Source organism: Loxodonta africana, chromosome 21, assembly GCF_030014295.1.
Source record: "Loxodonta africana isolate mLoxAfr1 chromosome 21, mLoxAfr1.hap2, whole genome shotgun sequence".
Lineage (NCBI taxonomy): Eukaryota > Metazoa > Chordata > Mammalia > Proboscidea > Elephantidae > Loxodonta > Loxodonta africana.
The window spans coordinates 45450040-45471223 of NC_087362.1; the positions used below are offsets into that span (position 1 = coordinate 45450040).

Sequence of the window (21184 nt, forward strand, 5' to 3'; positions counted from 1 at the left end):
TCGCTTGGCTACTCAGCCTAAAGCAAAGAAATCGAGACTCGGGCAGAAAGTCCTCGAGGACGAGTGGAGAATCTAGCGAGGGACAAGAGCAAATCTCAGGGACTAACTCCATGCGTTTAAGGCAGACTGGAGCCAGTTTTGCCATGGACGGGAACAATAAAGAACAAGTGCAAGGGGCACACGGCTGGAGAAAAACTAGCAACACTAACCTCACCGCGCCCAGGGCGAGACCGATGGAATGCAGGGCGCACCCACCGCTGGTGACTCAGGTGACTTGACCTTCGCGCGCTACAACCGTGCCTCCGCTGCGGGAAGTAGTCCCCGGCAGCGCCGGCTCCGAAGGGAGCGGGTAGAGGGAGCCGGGCGGTGCTTAAGACTCGAGTCTCGGGAGCCGGGAACCCAGCCAATCCCTGGAAAGAAGGGCGTGGCTGGCTCGGCCCTGCGGATCCCTCCGCCGCGTTTGCTGTTGTGAGGCATAGGAAGCCGCCATTTTGGGTGCTGGGAGTTGATAGCGAAGTCGGCTTTGTGGGTCTTTCGCCTGGATTCAATCACGTGAGTGTGGCTTTGTTGGCGTGAGGGGTCTTTGTTTTCCTGATTTAGAAGTCTCCGCTTTGTGGTCTGGATATAGAAGGCGCTGGCCAGTGCTAAGGCCCGGGGTTTAGGCGAGCCTGGAGGTTGCAGGTGAGGAGAAAGGGAAGGATCCTGAATCTGAGAGTCAGGCCGGAGGGGCCGTGGCGCGGAAGGCGTCCGGAGTCGAGGGGCGTGGCAGGGCTGCTTGGAGACCTGTCATCCTGGGCACTTGAAGCCTCAAAACTTTCCAGCCCCAAGGTGTCTCTTCCCTGAGGCGGAAACGCCGCGACCTCCATCGACACCCGTCGGTGACAGCTCAACCTGGGCTCTAAGGGCGACACCACTACGCCGTCTGGCCTAGACAGTCTTCTGTGTCTCCAGTGCCCGTGAGAAGCTGGTCGCCCCCGAGTCCCTTCAGCTTCCACGGGGTGAGATGGCCGCTTCTCTGGCCTTGTTTCGGGAAGGCCCGAACTTAGGCTCCATTTGGCCGGAGAAAGTTAAGTCGCCTTTTTTTTTTTTTCCCTCAGTGAAACAAGCAGGTGCCTCTTCCCCCTTTCGCAGACCCCTGTACGTGTCTGATGGTGAGATCTGTCAGGAGTCTGGGTCGCTGTCCTAGTTCCTCTCTTTTTTTTAATATTCTCAGCGCTCCCCTTCCGGGGTGTTGGAGATGAGGTCTTGAAATTCACACCGTAAATTTTTACAAGCATCGGAGCCCAAGAGCATCCGTTTAATAATTAGGTAATACAGTGTAAGATAATCACAAATGACACAGCCACTATATTCTGTTAGTAAAATTAAGGTCTGGTCTTAACAGCTCCTCTTGGAGATTGTCATTTTTTTCTGTTATGTTTATGTGTTGTTTTTAAGTTTTTGTTATGCAGAATTGCAAACAGACAGAAGTAAACAGAAGAGTATAATGAATTTCCATGTTCCTTATCCAGCGTCTACAATGATCAGTATATTCATGGTTAATCTTGTTTCATCTATACCCAACTCCTGTCTGTCTATATGTATCTATATCTGTCTGTGTGAACCCTATGGGGCAGTTCTCCTCTGTTGTATAGGGTCACTATGAGTCGAAATTGACTCGTTGGCAGTGGGCTTGGTTTGTTTTTATATGTATATATTATTATTTTTAACTTAATAAAACAATAGACTACATTAAGAATATAAGTATATGTGTATATATCCCAGTTAGAAGCCTTTTGGTTCCTGTACCTTCAAACCAGTTGTCCTTGGGAAACTGCTTTCACAGCATCCTCAGAACCACATCTTCTGGTATAGGAAGGTTTGGTAGTCATTAGAAGATAGAAGTGTGCTTTCAAACGGTAAAATCTTCTCGTTTTTAAAGTAATGTCATTGTTTTGTTTGAATTAGGTGTTTTAATTTTGCCTCCATTTCTTCCTGCATCTCTCTCTGGCTTCTAAATGCAAAGGAGCTCCAGAATGTCCAACTCTAGTTTGCTCAGTTTAAGCTCTGTTGTTGTAAATAATCAGAACCAAGTCCCAATTATTTGTGGTCTATTCTGATTTAAAAATGAAACTTCAGAAAATCTGACGTAACAAAAAAATTTCAAATAGCCACCATCACCCCCAGTTGCCATTGAGTTGATTGTGACTCAGGGCAACCCAGTGTGTGTCAGACTAGAACTGTGCTTAATAGGGTTTTCAGTGGCTGATGTTTTGGAAGTACATTGTCAGGTCTTTCTTCCAAGGTGCCTCTGAGCAGACTCGAACCTGCCACCCTTTCAGTTAGTAGCCAAGTGTACAACCATTTGTGCCACCCAGGGACTTCTTGCACCATGTAGGGATTTCTAATTCCATATACAGGAAAGGTAATATGCATATGAGTATTTCAGCATTGTTTATATGACCTAAATATCAAAAGATAGAGGAATTTATGTTTATAAGACAGACACGTTATGGCATAAACTGTAGTTAATGCTGTACTTCAACTGTACTGACCTTGTGGTTCTCAGAAGACTCCTGTTCTTTCTGGTACCTGGTTTTTTGCACACACTTCTCCATCTGTCTAGCATACTCACTCACTCTCTTTGAATTACAAATATCTTGTTTGTCCTTAAAGACTCAGGCCTTGCCTTCTGGAAAGCCTTTTATAACCTTCCCAGTAGATTAGGTGTCTTTTCTCTAGAATAGGGTTTCTCTATCTTAACATTATTGACATTTTAGGTGGGATAAATATTTGTTGTGGGGCACTGCCTTGTTCATTAAAGGATGTTTAGCAGAATTCCTGGTCTCTACCTACTAGATGGAAACCCTGGTTGGCGCAGTGGTTAAGAGCTACAGCTGCTAACCAAAAGGTCAGCAGTTAAAATCTACCAGGTACTCCTTGGAAACTCTGTGGCGCAGTTTTAATCTGTTCTATAGGGTCGCCATGAGTCGGAATTGACTCAGTGGCAGTGGGTTTGGTTTGAGCCTTGGTGGCTCAGTGGTTAAGAACTCGGCTGTTAACCAAAAGGTCAGCAGTTCGAATCTACCAGCTACTCCTTGGAAACCCTATGGGGCAGTTCTACTCTGTCTTGTCGGGTTGCTATGGGTTAGAATCCATGGCAATGGTTTTTTGTTTTTACCTACTACATGCTGGTAGCATTCCCTCCAGTTTTGACAACCCAAAATGTCTCCAGATATTGCCAAATGTCCCCTGGGGGGCAAAATTGCCTTGGCTGAGAACTGTTCTAGAATTAATAGTTTTTGTCGAACAGTATTGTAGTTGCCGGGATTTCTTAATGGTCTTTTCCAATAGACTGTATATTCCTTTGAGGGCAGAACTGTGCTTGTTTTTCATATTATCCCTAGCATCTAACACAGTGCCTGACATACAGATAATCAGTAAATAGTAGATGAATGGAATGGAACATAATTCAGTGTAATGGTCCCAGAGACTTCTTAACATGCAAGGCACATTTTAAAGTGGGCCATAGATTAAGTGTTAAATGTATAATGGCTTCTAGAGGCAACTTTACAAAAGGAAAATGTATGTGGTGTTTCTAATAGTGATTGTTAGAGATTGAATTGTGTCCCCCCAAAATATGTTGTAAATCCTAAACTCTATGCCTGCGGTTAGAACCCCATTTGAGAATGGGTTGTGTTTGTTATGTTAATGAACTATGATTAGCATAGGGTGTATTTTGAGCCAGTCTCTTTTGAGATATAAAAGAGATTAAACAAGCAAGCGAGGAAGCAGAGATGGGGGAAGAGAGATGCCAGGCCACATGAAGATGGCCCAGAAGCAGTTCAGAAGAGCCAAGGACCTTCCTCCAGAGCTGATAGAGAGAAAGCCTTCCCCTAGAACCAGCACCCTGCATTTGGGCTTCTGGCCTTCTAAACTGTGAGAAAATAAATTCATGCTTGTTAAAGCTACCTACTTGTGGTATTTAATAGATACCACAAATGATCAGCACTAGATAACTAGGACAGTGATTTATGTACAAGCAGACAAATACTACTGCTAGTGTTCTGTACATTGAATCTCTTTTTTTGATTTGCCCATTCTTAGGTTACCTTGTTAGACCGAGCTTTTGCTTAGTTAGATGTTTTGTGTTTTGAAGTTTGGGTATAGAATTAATTGACATATATAGAAATTTGCTGTCTTAGAATGCACAGTGGTCAGTGCAGAATGGTATAACCTAAAATCGTGTGGGTGATGGTTGTGTTGACTCTAAGTCTGTTCTTCAGTGAAAGTCTTGGTAAATAGCTTTCTGTTATAGAATTTTATACAGCAGTTTTTTTCCTTGGACTTTACATCCCTTTGTATATGTTTTTGTGTGTGAGTAGATGTTAATGATAGTTCTGTGATCTTGGGCATTAGGTTTTTCCCAAAGGCTTAGAGTTAGTAGGATTTTAGGAACTAAGAAGATGAGAGAATGTCTTTGAATTTGGGTCTAAATTCAATAATCTTTTCCCACTACTACCTGTTTAGATTTTTGAGAGAAGCAGGGGACCTTCCTGCTTCTTTGTCTTTTTATTACCCCACTTCTGCAATAATACATAGATACTTATTTCATTTACCACCAAGTTCTTTCAGATCTGCCTTCAAAATAGAGCTCAAATTCTACCACTTCTCTCAACACTACTGTAAGCTACTTTAGTCTAAGCTATTATCATCTCTTGTCTGGACTCTAATATTAGCCTTCTCATTGGTCTTATTTCCATTATTATCTTTCCTTAATCTCCACATAACAGCCAAAATGATATTCTAAAAATGTGAAATCAATCACATCATTTTCTTACATTAGAAAACCCCTTTGGTTTACTGTGTCAAATAATCCACTTTCTGAGGCAGAGCTAACATGGTGCGCCATCCCTCTGCAGCAGAGACCTGAAAAACTAAGTAAAACAGATTAAAATGTCAGTCCTGGGACCCTAAGCATCGAATGAAGGGATAAAGAACTAGATCAAAAACTGTGGAAGAAGAAACTGAAGGAAAATAGAAAAAAGAGGATACAGGGTGGAGGTTCTGTACCAACTAACACGCCACCGGGTCACCATCTTGAGCACAGCCAGCAACAATCCTGGACAGAGAATACAGGAAGGCAACTTGATTGAGCTCCCAACAGGAGATAGAGCACTTGGTAACTAGAGAAAGACACTTTCCCACCCTTCACTTTTCTGTCCTGTTCACCAGTGAAACTGCATAGCACCTTGCTTAAAATCAACTGAGTAATAGAAAAAATCAGAAAGGGAATAAAAAAAATTCCTAGAATCAAATGAGAATGAAAACACATCATACCAAAACCTTTGGGACACAGCAAAGGCAGCGCTCAGAGGTCAGTTTATAGCAATAAATGCACACATCAAAAAAGAAGAATGGGCCAAAATCAAAACATTAGTCCTACAACTCAAAAGAAGCCCGCAGCCACCAAAAGAAAGGAAATAATAGATTGGAGGAGAAATAAATGACATAGAGAACCAAAAAACAATAGAATCAACAAGACCAAAAGCTGGTTCTTGGGAAAGATCAACAAAGTCGAGAAGCCATTGGCTAGACTGACAAAGACGAGAGGAAGCAGGTAACCCAAATAAGAAATGAGATGGGGAGCACTACAGCAGACCCATCTGAAATAAAAAGGATTGTAACAGAATACTATGAAAAATTGTACTCCAACAAAATTGAGAACCTACAAGAAATGAACAGATTTCTAGAAGCACGCTGCCTACCTAAATTAACAAACTGAGATTGAAAATCTGAACTGGATGGCTCCACTGGAGAATTCTACCAAATACTCGGAGAGTAGCTCACACCAGCACTACTCAAAACTATTTCAGAGCGTATGAAAGGAAGGAATACTCCCGAATTCATTCTATGAAACCAGCATAACCCTGATGCCAAAGCCAGGCAAATACTCTACAAAAAACGAAAATTACATCTATCTCTCAATATAGATGCAAAAGCTTTCAAAAAAAATCCTAGTTAATAGAATTCAGCGTCATATAAAAAACAATATCCTAGGACCAAGTGTGATTCATACCAGGTATGCATTGATGGTTCAGCATTAGAAAATCAATGTAGTCCACCTTATAAACAGAACAAAAGAAAAGAATTAACAGGTCATCTCAATTGATGCAGAAACGGCACTTGATAAAGTCCAACACCCATTCCTGTTAAAAACTTAATAGAAAGGAATAAAAGAGAAATTCCTCAACATCTATAGAAAACCAACAACCAGCATCATTCTCAATGGAGAGAAACTGAAAGCATTCCCTCTGAGAATGGAAACAAGACAAGGTTGCCCCTTATCACCACTCCTATTTAACATTGTGCTGGAAGTCCTAGCTAGAGCAATAAAGCAAGAAAAAGAAATAAAAGGCATCCAGATTGGAAAGAAAGAAGTAAAACTATCCCTTTTTGAAGGTGATATGACCCTATACTTAGAGAACACCGAAGACTCCACAAGAAAACTACTGGAACTAATACAAAGATTTAGCTGAGTAGCAGGATATAAGATCAACATACAAAATCAGTTGGATTCCTATACACCAACAAAGAGAACTTCATAAAGGAAATCAGGAAAACAATACCATTTATAATATCCTCTAAAAAAATAAAACACTTAGGGATAGATCTAACTAGGGACGCAAAAGACCTATACAAAGAAAACTATAAAACATTATTGCGAGAAAGCAAAAGAGACCTACATAAATAGTAAAACATACCATGCTCAGGGATAGGAAGGCTGAAATGAACATTGTGAAAATGTCAGTCCTACCAAAAGCGATCTACAGATATAACAATCTCAATCCAAATACCAATAGCATTCTTTTTTTTTTTTTTTCTTGGTGCTTTAAGTGAAAGTTTACAGTTCAAGTTAGTTTCTCATGCAAAAATTTATACACACATTATATTTGACCCTAGTTGCTCTCTCTGTAATGTGACAGCACACTCCTCCTTTCCACCCTGTATTTCCATTCAACCAGCTCCTGTCCCCCTCTGCCTTCTCATCTTGCCTCCGGACAGGAGCTGCCCACATAGTCTGTGTCTACTTGAGGTAAGAAGCACATTCTTCGCAAATATTATTTAATGTTTTAATAGTCCTATCTAGCCTTTGAAAGGTTGGCTTAGGGAATGGTTTTAGTTATGGACTAACAGTCTGGGGGCCACGTCTTCTAGGGTCCCTTCAGTCTCAGTCAGACCATTAAGTCTGGCCTTTTTACTAGAATTTGAGTTCTTTGTCCCACTTTTCTCTTGCTCCATCGGGGACTCTCTGTTGTGTTCCCTGTGAGGGTGGTCATAGGTGGTAGCTGGGCACCATCTAGTTTGTCTGGTCTCAGGCTGCCAACAGCATCCTTTAACAAGTTAGCAAAACTAATCACTAGCTTTATGTGGAAAGAAAAGAGGCCCATGATAAAAAGCAAAGCATTTTTTATGAACTAAGAAGGAGGCGTCACACTACCTGATCTCAGAAACTACTATACAGCCACAGTAGTCAAAACAGCCTGCTGCTGGTACAATGACAGACACATAGACCAAGGGAACAGAATTGAGAATCCTGATTTAAGTCCATCCACCCATGGTCAGGTGATCTTTGACAAAGGACTAAAGTCCATTAAGTGGGGCAAAGACAGTCCTTTTAACAAATGGTGCTGGCAAAACTGGATGCCTATCTCTAAAAAACTGAAACAGGACTTATACCTTACACCATACATAAAAACGAATTCAAAATGGATCAAAGACCTAAATATAAAACCAAAAACTATAAAAATCATGGAAGAAAAAATAGAACCAACATTAGGGGCCCTAATATACGGCATAAACAGGGTAGAAACTGTAATTAACAATAAACACCAGAAAATAAGCTAGATAAATGGAATCTTCTAAAAATTAAACACTTAATGCCCATCAAAAGACTTCACCAAAGGGTAAAAAGAGAACCAACAGACTAGAAAAAAATTTTGGGCTATGACATGTCAGACAAAGGTATAATATTTAAAATTTCTAGGGAAATCAGACACCTGTAGGATAAAAAGACAATCCAGTTTAAAAATGGGCAAAGGATATGAACAGACACTTCACCAAAGGAGACGTTCAGGTAGATAACATGTGACACATGAGCATTCGTGATCATTAGTCATCAGAGAAATGCAAATCAAAACTACAGTGAGATACCATCTCACCCTGACATTACTGGCATGAATCAAAAAAATACAGAAAAATAACGAATGCTGGTGAAGTTGTGGGAAGTTTGCAACTCTTATGCACTGCTGGTGGGAATGTAAAATGATACAACCACTGTGGAAAATGATTTGGCGCCTCCTTAACAAGCTAGAAATAGAAATACTATAGGATCCAGCAATCCCACTCCTAGGAATATATCCTAGAGAAATAAGACATACATACACCTGTGTTCATTGCAGCATTATTCACAATAGCAAAAAGATGGAAACAACCTAAGTATACATCAACAGATGAATGTATAAACAAACTGTGGTACACACACACACACAATAGAATACTAAGCAGTGATAAAGATCAGTGACGAACCTGTGAAACATCTCACAACATGGGTGTTATGCTGAGTGAAATAAGTCAATCACAAAAGGACAAATATTGTACGACACCACTATTATAAAAACTGAAGAAAAGGTTTGCACATAGAAAAAAGAACAATGTTTGATAGTTATGAGGGAGGGAAGGTGTAGGGAGGGGAAATCACTAACTAGATGGTAGGCAAGTGGTCACTCTGGTGAAAGGAAAGACAACACACAATATAGGGGAGGTCAGCACAGCTTACTCAAGGCAAAGCCATAGAAGCTTCCTAGACACATCCAAATACCTTGAGGGCCTGAGTTTCTGGGGCAGAAGGCTGGAGATAATGGTCTCTGGGGACATCTATGTCAATTGGCTTAACATAGTTCATAAAGAAAATGTTCTGCATCCTACTTTGGTGAGTAGCGACCGTGTCTTAAAAGTTTGCAAGCGGTCACCTAAAATACATCTATTGGTCCCATCATGTTCGTTGCAAAGGAGAATGAAGAAAACCAAAGACGCAAGGAATGTATCAGTCCGAAGGATAATGGACCACATGAACCACAGCCTCCACCAGCCTGAGTCCCAAACTATATGGCACCTGGCTACTACCACCGATTGCTCTGACAGGGATCACAATAGAGGTTCCCGGACAGAATGGGAGGAAAAATGCAGAACAAAATTCAAATTCACAAAAAAAAAAGAGACCAGACTTACTAGTCTGGCAGAGACTGGAGGAACCCCCAAGACTATGGCGCTGACTCCCTGCTAACTCAGAACTGAAGCCACTCACAAAGTCCACCTTTCAGCCAAAGATTAGAAAAAAAAGATTAGATAGGCCTATAAAACAGTCCTGGTGGTGCAGTGGTTAAGAGCTTGGCTGCTAACCAAAAGGTCGGCAGTTCAGATCCACCAGCCACTCCTTGGAAACCGTATGGGGCAGTTCTACTCTGTCCTGTAGGGTTGCTATGAGTCGAAATCGACTCAATGGCAACAGGTTTGGCTTTTGGTTTATAAAACAATAATGTTGTTGTTGGGTGCCGTCGGGTCGGTTTCCGACTCATAGCGACCCTGTGCACAACAGAACGAAACACTGCCCGGTCCTGAGCCATCCTTAGAATCGTTGTTATGCTTGAGCGCATCGTTGTAGCCACTGTGTCAGTCCACCTCATTGAGGGTCTTCCTCTTTTCCTCTCACCCTGTACTCTGCCAAGCATGATGTCCTTCTCCAGGGACTGATGCCTCCTGACAGCATATCCAAAGTATGTAAGATGCAGTGTCGCCATCCTTGCCTCTAAGGAGCATTCTGGCTGTACTTGCTAAGACAGATTTTTCGTTCTTTTGGCAGTCCACAGTATATTCAATATTCTTCGCCAACACCATAATTCAGAGGCGTCAATTCTTCAGTCTTATTCACTGTCCAGCTTTCACATGCATATGATGTGATTGAAGATACCATGGCTTGGGTCAGGCCCACCTTAGTCTTCGAGGTGACATCTTTGCTCTTCAACACTTTGAAGAGGTGCTTTGCAGCAGATTTACCCAATGCAACGTGTCTTTTGATTTCCTGACTCCTGCTCCTATGGCTGTTGATTGTGGATCCAAGTAAAATGAAATCCTTGACAACTTCAGTCTTTTCTCCGTTTATCATGATGTTGCTTATTGGTCCAGTTGTGAGGATTTTTGTTTTCTTTATGTTGAGGTGCAGTCCATACTGAAGGCTGTGGTCTTCCATCTTCATTAGTAAGCGCTTCAAGTCCTCTTCACTTTCAGCAAGCAAGGTTGTGTCATCTGCATAATGCAGGTTGTTAGTGAGTCTTCCTCCAATCCTGATGCCCCCTTCTTCTTCATGTAGTCCAGCTTCTCATGTTATTCGCTCAGCATACAGATTGAAAAGGTTTGGTGGAAGAATACAACCTTGACGCACACCTTTCCTGACTTTAAACCAATCAGTATCCCCTCGTTCTGTCCGGACAACCGCCTCTTGATCTATGTAAAGATTCCTCATAAGCACAATTAAGTGTTTTGGAATTCCCATTCTTTGCAATGTTATCCATAATTTGTTATGATCTACACAGTCGAATGCCTTTGCATAGTCAATAAAACACAGGTAAACATCCTTCTGGTATTCTCAGCTTTCAGCCAGGATTCATCTGACATCAGCAATATCGCTGGTTCTATGTCCTCTTCTGAAACCAGCCTGAATTTCTGGCAGTTCCCTGTCGATACACTGCTGCAGCCGTTTTTGAATGATCTTCAGCAAAATTTTGTTTGCATGTGATATTAATGATATTATCCTATCATTTCTGCATTTGGTTGGATCACCTTTCTTGGAAATAGGCATAAATATGGATCTCTTTCAGTCAGTTGGCCAGAAAACTGTCTTCCATATTTCTTGGCATAGACGAGTGAGCACCTCCAGCGCTGCATCCGTTTGTTGGAACATCTCAATTGATACTCCATCAATTCCTGGAGCCTCGTTTCTCACCAATGCCTTCAGAGCAGCTTGGAGTCAGTACCATCGGGTCCTGACCATATGCTACCTCTTGAAATGGTTGAACATTGTCTAATTCTTTTTGGTATAATGACTACTGACAAACTGACAGACACGTGGGGGAAAACAATAATACACGTAAGGAATGTGCTCCTTAGTTTAATCATGTATATGAGACCAAATGGGCGACACCTGCCCAAAAGCAAAGATGAGAAGGCGGGAAGGGACAGGAATCCTGGACAAATGTACTCAAGGAACCCTGGGTATAAAGGGAAAGGGGGATAGTAGTGATACTTTACGGGGATTGCAACCAGTGTCACAGACAATTTGTGTATAAATTTTGAATGAATAACTAAATTGCACTGTGAATTTCACCTACAACAGACACACACACAAAAATCCACCTTCTAAGAGGTGTTACTTCCTGAACTAATTCTAACTTGAAAATAGTCATGGTGCTTCTTGTCTTTTTCCAGGAGGAACAGCACAGCATGTTGGGCTCTGGATTTAAAGCTGAGCGTTTACGAGTCAATTTGAGATTAGTCATAAATCGTCTTAAACTATTGGAGAAAAAAAAAAGTGAGTAGTCCATGATTGCCTTATCTTTTGCAAAATACATTACTGGGTGCTAGCACCCCAGTAATTAGTCTTCCAGCCTAGTGCTATGAAGTCTTAGGACCTTTAAACTTTGGGTGCATTTCTGTACTTGAGATTGAGTAGCTTTGTGACTAGTAGGACTCAGATCGTTTTGTTGCAGGAAAAGGGACATACTCAGTTTCTATGGAATAGGTAAAGATGGCTCCTGAGTTGGAAATTTCTGCCTGTATAAATAGTGCTCTCACCTAGACAAAGCAGATTCTGCATTAGATTTGCTAAGGGAGAGTGAGCTAGGACATAGCTCAAAAATGGCCCACTTCTCTCTCTTGGGATGTACCACGGGCCAGAGCCTAGTGTACTCTACTGTTAATGTGACTAGGATGGGATTTGTGCTTTAGCGGAACTGGCCCAGAAAGCAAGGAAGGAAATTGCCGACTATCTGGCTGCTGGGAAGGATGAACGAGCTCGGATCCGAGTGGAGCACATTATCCGTGAAGACTACCTTGTGGAGGCCATGGAGATCCTGGAGCTGTACTGTGACTTGCTGCTGGCTCGGTTTGGCCTCATCCAGTCTATGAAGTAAGATAGTCTAATTCGTAGACCTAACTCCCATCTGAAATTTGAGAAAGAAGTAATATTGGTTTCTTACTAGGCATAGGAGGCTCGCTCTAAGGGACTACTTCACACACCCAAGGACGTTTTTCCTACCAGTTACCTGAAGGCTTGGTCTAACTGTAGAAAATTGTTGGGAAAAAAGTGTAGAATCTAAAATCAAGAGGCCTAGGTTTGAGTCTTGGCTCAACCATTTCCTGGCTGTGTGGCTTTGAGCTTGTCACTTACCATGTCTAAGTTTGCTTTTCCCCAGAAGTAAAATAAGATGAGGATAGTGGCTAGAAGCCTGGAGTTGGAAGAATCAGTTGAGATTTGTGAAAGAGCTTTAACAAACTGAAACCAAACCCATTGCCATTGAGTTGACTCAGACTCATAATGACTGTGTAGGACAGAGTAGGGTTTCTAAGGAGTGGCTGGTGCATTTGAACTGCCAGCCTTTTGGTTAGCAGCCATAGCTCTTAACCACTGTACCACCAGGCCTCCCAAAAGCTTTAGAAGCTATCTGATATGCTGTTCAAAAGCTAGGGTTTTGTTCATTTTAGATAATATTATATTTTACTGATTTTTTTTTTCTTATTAGGGAGCTAGATTCTGGTCTGGCTGAATCTGTGTCAACACTGATTTGGGCTGCTCCTCGACTCCAGTCAGAAGTAGCTGAGTTGAAAATAGTGAGTATAACCAGTTTCACAAATGTCTGTAGTTTTTCATATTGTTAGAAAGATTGGTGAATGTAAGTTACTTTTTTCGTTAGAGATCTCCATAAGGGTAGGAATAGTGTCTGTTTTTGTCCATCGTGTTTATATTGCATGTTATAATGGTTATACTAGTGTTTGGCACATAATAAATACTCAGTGGATGGATGGTTGAACAAATGAATAAATGTGAACCCCTCAAGGTTTTACAGACATCAGTTTTTTGGAAATTCTGTCATGAAGTGTGTTCATTGTTAGCAGGAGGATGATTGAAGCAGTCTGTAGGAGTCGTTTCCACTTTATATGCTTTTCTTTTTTCTTTGTAGGTTGCCGATCAGCTGTGTGCCAAGTATAGCAAGGAATATGGCAAGTTATGTAGAACCAACCAGATTGGAACTGTTAATGACAGGGTAATGAACATACTTGTTAAATGTGAAGCAGTGGGCAGGGTGGGAGTATAGCTATCTTATTGCCTGCAGTGATTCTCTGGGTACCACTGGATGACTGAGTTCATTTCATAGAGTGAAAAGGAAAGCAATCTGGCTGGAATTTCAGTCAACACCTTCCCCCTGTCCTGTACCTCTGATTGTGGTACTCTGTCTTTCCTGATTTTTTCCTTTGTGCTTCACTACATATTTTACCTTTGTGATTAGTGGAGTTAGAAGTGAGGTGGGGAGAAGGGTAGGTGAATTCAAGTGTGGAAGGCAGCAGTATCAGTCTTTTATCAACACAAGACCATTTATAACCAGAGCGTGTGTGTGTGTGTGTGTGTGTGGGAGAGAGAGGGAGAGAGAGGGACATGGGTCTTAAAATGTGCTTTGTAACTCAAAATACCATTTAACTGGTCTGAACCTCATTTTTTTTTTTTCTTAATTTTACCTGTAAAATGAGAGGAACAAAATTGAATTAATTAGATTAGGATTAGGCTCCTTGGTATAAGTACATTTTAACTTACCCCTGGATGTTTGACTTACAGCTAATGCACAAACTGAGTGTGGAGGCTCCACCCAAAATCTTGGTGGAGAGATACCTGATTGAAATTGCCAAGAATTACAATGTGCCCTATGAGCCTGACTCTGTGGTCATGGTAAGTTTAGAATGTCCCAGAGTACAAAGGAAGATGAGTCTCTAGATATGACCTTCTCAGAAAAATGACCGTATTCTTTGCAGTAGCTGAAGTTTGTATGCGGGAGTTTAAACCTTTGTCAGGTTAGTGCCTTTGCTTGCATATCTCACAGGGTATTTAAGGATCAGATGAAATGAATGACTGAAAGCCCTTTGAGAAGGTACAAACCTTGGTACATATATAAAGTGGCATTATTGCTACTTTTCTGTAAACTTCAAGGAAGTGAGAATGCTGCTGTGGATAGCAGGAAATGTCCCAAGACCTGAAATAGTTCATGAAACACTACTGGTGCCTGCCAAGTTCCAGACTGCACAGAAAGCTGAGAAATACAGAGTTAAATAAAAACAAGGTCCCTGTCCTGAAGAGGCTTACAGTGCCAGAGGACAAATAGACAAACAATGATCGTTCAGCAGTTAAGGTCGATGGAGTGTAGTGGGTGCTTCGATTTGCTGCTAAGACATCCCTACTACCCCTTTAGGGACAGAAGTGATTATTACTCCAGCTCTTGAGAGTATTGATGACTCAGCAGCTGAGTACCCTCCAGTGATGGCCCTCAGCTGAAGAGAGCTGCCTCATCCAAAGTCACAACTCTTTCCTGGGTGCAGCCTGCATCCAGTAACTGGTCAGTAAAAGCAGAGGTTTAAAGACTGCCCCCTGTCCCAATCAAGGACACCTCTGCAGGTCCATCCCAGCTCCAGAGCTCCCTAGAGTATCAGCCGAGGCTTTTGTTGTGACTGCATTGCACCTCGACCTCTCCCTCTGCCCAACCCTGCTTCCTTAACTTCCCCCACAGGTATTGCTCTCACAAGACCACCCTCAGAAAACTTCCTTCAGGCTAATCCGCACCTCAGAGTCTGCTTCCTGAGGAACCTGGCCTATGACATGGGTTAATTATATGGTTTTCTCTTTTTCACAGGCAGAAGCTCCTCCTGGGGTAGAGACAGATCTTATTGATGTTGGATTCACAGATGATGTGAAGAAAGGTGGCCCTGGAAGAGGAGGAGGTGGTGGGTTCACCACACCAGTTGGTGGACCTGATGGAACAGTGCCAATACCTATGCCCATGCCCATGCCATCTCCCGGTTCTCCTTTCTCATATCCACTTCCAAAGGGACCAGTAAGTATACTCATAAATAGTGTGAATGTGAACTCTAGAAAATGTAATAGAAGATGACAAATTGGCTTTGTGAATACACTCAAGAATTATAGGTTGTCAAGAGGATTTAGCAGTAAGAACATTTGGTATTAGCCTAGTGATCATATTGTGAAAAAAAAAGTTTATTTTTGGGATTTGGAGAAAGTCTTTTAGTTAGCTGTAGCTAATGAAGTAAGAAAATCTAGAGAAATGATGCTGGAAAACCCTTTCCATGTAGATTTACTGAACACCTTTGGGACCTGCTGTAGGGATGCTAGTGGGTTTCTCCAAAAATGATTAACTGCCACTTACTACCAGGTAGAAAAATCTCTGAAGACAATCTTCTTGCTAATAAGAAGGTCTCATTAGACTCTTGCCTTGTAGACATTGAAGCAATTGATTTAGTAAATTGAAGAATAGTCCTTTGGCTATTGATGTTTAAAAATTTCTGGAATCCTGACCATATGTGGTCCTTGTGGGGGATTTTTTTTTTCTTTTGGGGCTTTTAAATATATATACATGCTCCGCCCTACACACACACACACACCGCCCTCAGAAATCACAAATAGGGAGTAGTGTCTCTGATATTCCCTTTCTCCCCTTGCAGTCGGATTTCAATGGATTGCCAGTGGGGACTTATCAGGCCTTTCCCAATATTCATCCACCTCAGATACCAGCAACTCCCCCATCGTATGAATCTGTAAGTGCCTGAGCCTCTTTTATAAGCAGCAGGAGAGTGAATCCCCACGAAGACAGAGCAAAATAATGGCCACAGGGAAGGCAAAGTTTTGATCAACTCCTAGTACTGGCATTGTTTTTGTTTTGGGGTTCTCGTGTTGCTTTCACACTTCCCTGGGAATGGGGAGTGGTGGTGGTGGCAGGCAGCATCGGTGGTGGCAATTCTTTGTTCGCAGTTAAGCCAGGAATCAGGAAGAAGCTGCCGATGTCTTAGAAAGCATTAATAGGGCACTTAACCAGTCATTTCTTTGGCTAAACAGAGAATTACATTGAGCTGGTATAGCCTTGATGCCAGACCATCATAGTAATTAAAACAGCAGTTTTGTAAGTTCTCAGTACTCACATAAAGGAATAGTTTTTTTAATAGTGGCCAAATTTTTGTCTTAAACTGAAGTATAGTATCCAGTTAGTAAATTTCAGCCTATAGTCTATTAATTTCATATTTTAGACTGTAGTCAAAACTTGCTCTAAATGGCTAATAGGGTAATGATGCCTTGAACTTTAGGTGGTTGTAACAGCTTTGGTTTAGGATCATTTCTTTTCTGCTAGCCTCATTTTCTCAGTTAGTTTATGCATTTTGAGAACCATTTTCATCTGAAGCATCATTGAGAGAACAAACTGGTGTGGCATTTGCTGTACAGATTATTCATCTAGAAAGATCCCCCTGTTCCTGAGCTTGCTTAGTGTTTTTTCCTTTGGTTTTTATCTCTAGCCGATGCGTTTTATGTTGGGCCTGAGTTTTTCTTATTCTTTGGCCTTGATGCATTGAAACATTGCCCACGATGTCTGTAGAAACTAGGTAGGAGATCTTTATCAGTATTTGAGGACTTGGTTCTTAGAGTAGAGGTATTCAGCGGCTTAGTGCTTTCTCTCTGCCCAGAAGGCAAAGATAACAGGTTAAAGAAAGGAGTTATGATCTAGTAAGAATTTTCATTTTCTCTGCTTTGCTGTTAAAGTTCATCACGGTGCTACCTGGTGGGAAGGTCAGAAAGAAGTGCAGGGGCTGGAGGGGCAGTTTCTTTGGACCAGTATCTGTTGCTTTTGGTGAGCAGTCTAGCTTTTGGAAAACGCAGGGGCTTATATCAGTATTGGTACTTTTTTCCAGTGATGTCACTGCTTTTTCTCTAGTAACAACCTTTGTGTTTCAGGTTGATGACATTAATGCTGATAAGAATGTCTCTTCTGCACAGATTGTTGGTGAGTATGAGTCAGAAACCCTCAAGGCTCAGTGCTAAGCCCCCTGCTATTTTCTCATTACTGTTTCTCCCTCAGACTATTTTCAAGTCCGTGGCATTATGCCCATATGCCCTGTCCTCTCCTCAAATGCAATATGGTTAACACAAAACTCAGGATTTCCCTCTTCTAAAAATAAAAGCTTTTCTCTTGCCCAAAAGGTTCTGCCAAGCCTTCTTTCTAGTAGTGGCATCACCATTCTTCTTCACTCATTCTTATTTTTTTGTCTTCTGGTTTTTCAGTCATTCTCACATTCTTTATTTCTGTTTCTGCTGCTACAACTTCCATTGTGCCTGGAAATACCAAAAAATACATATATTTTTTAATTGGGGCATTAAAGAGAAGTTAAATAGGGGGAAGTATGTACAGGTCATAGGTGTACAGCTTAATTTTCATACAGCAAGTATGCCCATATATGTAGCTGTCCACTCAATCAAAACATAAAACATTACCCAGAAACCCAGAGGGGGGATCTTTTTTAAATTGGAGACATTTATTGAGGTGTAATTTATACACAATAAAACAGATTCTTAAATATATAGTTTGATGAGTTTTGATAATGTAACCACACATAAACACATGTAACCATCACCCCAATGAAGATACAGAACATTTTCATCACCCCATAAAGTTCCCTTGTGCTCCCTTCCAAGCAGCTTCACCCTTCCCCGAAGAGGCAACCAGTGTTCTGATATTCTATGTTGTTACCTGCCATCGATTGAGTCCCCGACTCATGGCTAGCCCCTGCACAACAGAACGAAATGGGTCCTGCGCCATCCGCATCCCCATGATCAGTTGCAGATCAAACCATTGATCTTCTATAACTATAGTTTGCCTGTTCTAGAACTTAATATATAAATAGAAATATGCAGTAGGTAGAGAGGGGATGATTTTAACTTATAAAACAGAAGACTAAAAATATAGATCAGATCCCATTAAATCAAATAATACGGACATTAACATGCCTTGTGCAGAATTTTCCCCTAAGTTGTAGACAGTGGCTCTTCTTAAGGAAGCAGGATTTATTCCAACAAAATTCTGATGCCACTCTGCACTTTGTCATTACAGAAGCAGACTTTTGTGAAAGAGGATAGTTTAAACGAATGGTCTGTGTACCTCAGTGGGACTTGTACCACAGTCTGACTTGTCCTTATTCTCTTTTTCACTGCAGGAAAGTAAACCAAATAGAATTCGTCTATAATTAGAAAATGTGTATGTTAGCTGTCCTGAAAATTTTCATTGACCTTCACAATTGAATTTTAATCATCTTTTAAAAACCATTGTCTTTGCCTGTATTTTGACTGTTTTATTGTTTCTGCCAAAGGGAATTGTAAGTTTTGAAGACCTGAGCAATTCCTGTGGCATTTGTAACACTGTGGTTCTTTCCCTGATTAGGTCCTGGACCCAAGCCAGAAGCCTCTGCAAAGCCTCCTTCCAGACCTGTGGATAACTATGATAATTTTGTACTGCCAGAGTTGCCATCTGTGCCAGACACACTACCCACTGCATCTGCTGGTGCCAACACCTCAGCTTCTGAAGACATTGACTTTGATGATCTTTCCCGGAGATTTGAAGAGCTAAAAAAGAAAACATAGGCCTTTAAACCAGGCCACTTCCAGTTTCTGGGAGTGGGGACTGAGCAGCAGCTTCTTGTAACAGAATCTCCATCAAATTCATTTCATTTATTAACCATCACTGAGTGTACTCTTTTATGGGCTCTCTTCCTGCTCTGCCAAATTCTGCTGCTTTCCAGTTCTCTATTGCTCCTAAGAGACTAATGACTGGAGACTGTGAGGCTAGAGCAGCTGGTTTCTGGCAGCTGTGCTTGTCTGTTTCCTGTCAGTGTGACCCAGGTTCTCTTATGGCCTGTTCCACAGTCCCTTCATGGGAGAGTGAGAAGGTGAAAGCATTGTGGGGAGAGCTGCCATTGATGGCTGGACAGTTGAGAAGAGCACTTCACAAAGTGTCTCAGCCATGTGCTGAGTGCTAGACGTAGGAAAAAAAAAAACCTCTCTGCAGAGGGATTTGTGGTGGGAGAGAATGTGTTTTCTTGCTCTCTAATATGAGTAGGAGAGAGAGAAAATGACTCAAGAAGACATTGTAACGGTTCCTGGAAGTTGGGCCCTCTCATTGGCATATACTCTACTCCTTGCTACAGGGCACCATTCCACCTGGATCCAGTTGCAAAGTTTATTGGGAAATTTGCTGGCCTCTCTTAGTTCTACTGGATTCTCAGGGAAGCCCTCTGTGGCCTTTTGCTTTGAGTGCTGTTTCCTTTTTACCAGAGGGCAGCACTGTAAATTCCTGTTTTTCCCTATAGCATGTTCTGTTGGATTGCATCACTGACAGAAGGACAGGCCACACAGTGGGCAGAAATTGCCATTCAAGGCTAGGATGGGCATCCAGCTGCCTTAATTTAAGTACCCAAGTCTCTCTTGGGTAGTGAGCTGGAAAGCCTACAGGAGAAGTACTTGTTTTCATTTGAAAACTTTATGATTGAATGGAACTTTTAAAACTGATCTCAGATAATTTTTTTGGTGCCCATGTGGCTCTAGTAGTTCTCTGCTTCCCTGGATGGATGAGATTCTTATTATTGTAACTTATGTGCTCCTTTGCTCCCTGTCCAAGGCCATCCTTCCCCACAGGGCTGGCTTTGGGATTGGAAGAAGTGACTTTCTCTTCAGTGTAGTGTATCTGTACATACTTGTTTCAAGCAATTTTTCTTCAGTGTTTTTGATTGATTTGTATCTCATAGCTCAGTAGCCGCTAATAAAGACTCTGTGCCCTGCTTTCTCCAGTGGTCAAATGAAGGACAAGTTTGGATTTTAGTAGAGTGTTTTTGAAGCAAGCAGCCCATGCTAGTGTGTGAGCCAGACCTCAGCTTTGGCTCCATCAGGAATGTGGCTGTCTGGAGCAGGAATGCCATTTGACCTCTGTATTTAAGCCCAGATGACACCTGAGAGTTTCCTTGCTTTGTGACAGTGTTCCCCCTCAGCCAAACCTCATGCTTATGTCTTTATTTTGATAAGCTGCAGTGAGCTCACTTCTTTTCTGACTCCTCCATTTCCCATGGCCATCTGGGAACTTGGGTGAGGGGTGTTCTGGTACTTGCTGCTTGGCAGCAGAGCTGGTTTCTCCTGTATCATTCTTGCAGTGTTAGCTCTGTCCTGACAGTGCCAGGATCAATAAGCATAGGAACTTGGAGCCAAGGTTATTTTAATTCCTGACTTACAGAATTAAGAACAAAATATATTACATGCGTCTATAATTTTCTAAGATATGCCATGCAAAGAAAGCATTAATATGCTAAGAATAAGAAGTAGTAATAAGTTCAGATAGGAGGTTGCAGGATTAAGAGAGGCCATCATCTGAAACCTCAGTGCCAGTGCCCGCTGCTGTCATGGCGGCTTGCTTAGACGAGGGTGTGTTCTGGTGCTGCAGGATCCCTAATAAACTCGAGAGCTTTTGTAGCAGCATATCTATCAGTGCAGCTTCTTTCTGAGCCTATTTGAGAAAATTTAAATCATTACTAATGTTGGAGAGAAAAAGTACTGAGGATGCAAAATTATTTCCTTTAATGATTGGGTGTTGAGCAGGAGTGTTCCCACTACTTAATGGTTGAGGGTCAGTGATTTACAGGAGGGTAGATATAGAACATAATATAAAAAAAAAGTATTGGTAAATTGGGTTTCCTCAGAAAATGGTTGGCAGAGCTGTTGAGACTAATAAAGGGAATATGGTAATACTGTGCATTAAGTTAATTTGTATTCTAAGAACATTTGCAATTTAAATTTTTCCTTTAGTGACATATAATAAAACCAAAAAACCCGAACCTGTTGCCATCGCGTAGATTCTGACTCATAGCGATCCCATAGAACAGAGTAGGGTTTCCAAGGAGCTGGCTGGTGGGTTTGAACTGGCGATCTTTTGGTTAGCAGCCTGAGCTCTTAACCACTGTGCCAACAGGGATCCATACAATATATGTATTTAAATTACTAAGCCAG

The 21184-nt window shown here is 41.7% G+C and overlaps 3 protein-coding genes across 6 annotated transcripts in view; 1 reads left to right on the forward strand and 2 right to left on the reverse strand.

The window, feature by feature from the left end:
• The window catches only part of ZNF821 (zinc finger protein 821), a 38458-nt gene extending 37986 nt beyond the window's left edge, over positions 1 to 472 (reverse strand). For all 3 annotated transcript variants that reach the window (XM_023556652.2, XM_064273826.1, XM_064273821.1), the window contains exon 1: positions 210 to 472. The gene's annotated coding sequence lies outside the window, so the exon portion shown is untranslated. The remainder of the gene's footprint in view (positions 1 to 209) is intronic.
• On the forward strand, positions 428 to 21012 carry IST1 (IST1 factor associated with ESCRT-III). 2 transcript variants are annotated; one of them, XM_003417059.4, is made up of 10 exons: positions 428 to 552; positions 11524 to 11626; positions 12043 to 12223; positions 12837 to 12924; positions 13275 to 13358; positions 13925 to 14035; positions 14991 to 15191; positions 15817 to 15909; positions 17096 to 17144; positions 18576 to 21012. In XM_003417059.4, exons 2-10 carry the CDS (start codon positions 11539 to 11541, stop codon positions 18773 to 18775), a joined length of 1095 nt encoding a protein of 364 aa, XP_003417107.1. In that variant the 5' UTR covers positions 428 to 552; positions 11524 to 11538; the 3' UTR covers positions 18776 to 21012. The 2 variants fall into 2 exon arrangements, with proteins under 2 accessions (XP_003417107.1, XP_023412423.1); XM_023556655.2 differs by lacking the exon at positions 15817 to 15909 and having other exon boundaries at positions 452 to 552.
• The window catches only part of PKD1L3 (polycystin 1 like 3, transient receptor potential channel interacting), an 88663-nt gene continuing 88010 nt past the window's right edge, over positions 20532 to 21184 (reverse strand). Inside the window, 1 exon segment of the mRNA XM_064273501.1 lies at positions 20532 to 20678. Within this exon segment, the coding sequence (XP_064129571.1) occupies positions 20532 to 20678 (147 nt within the window).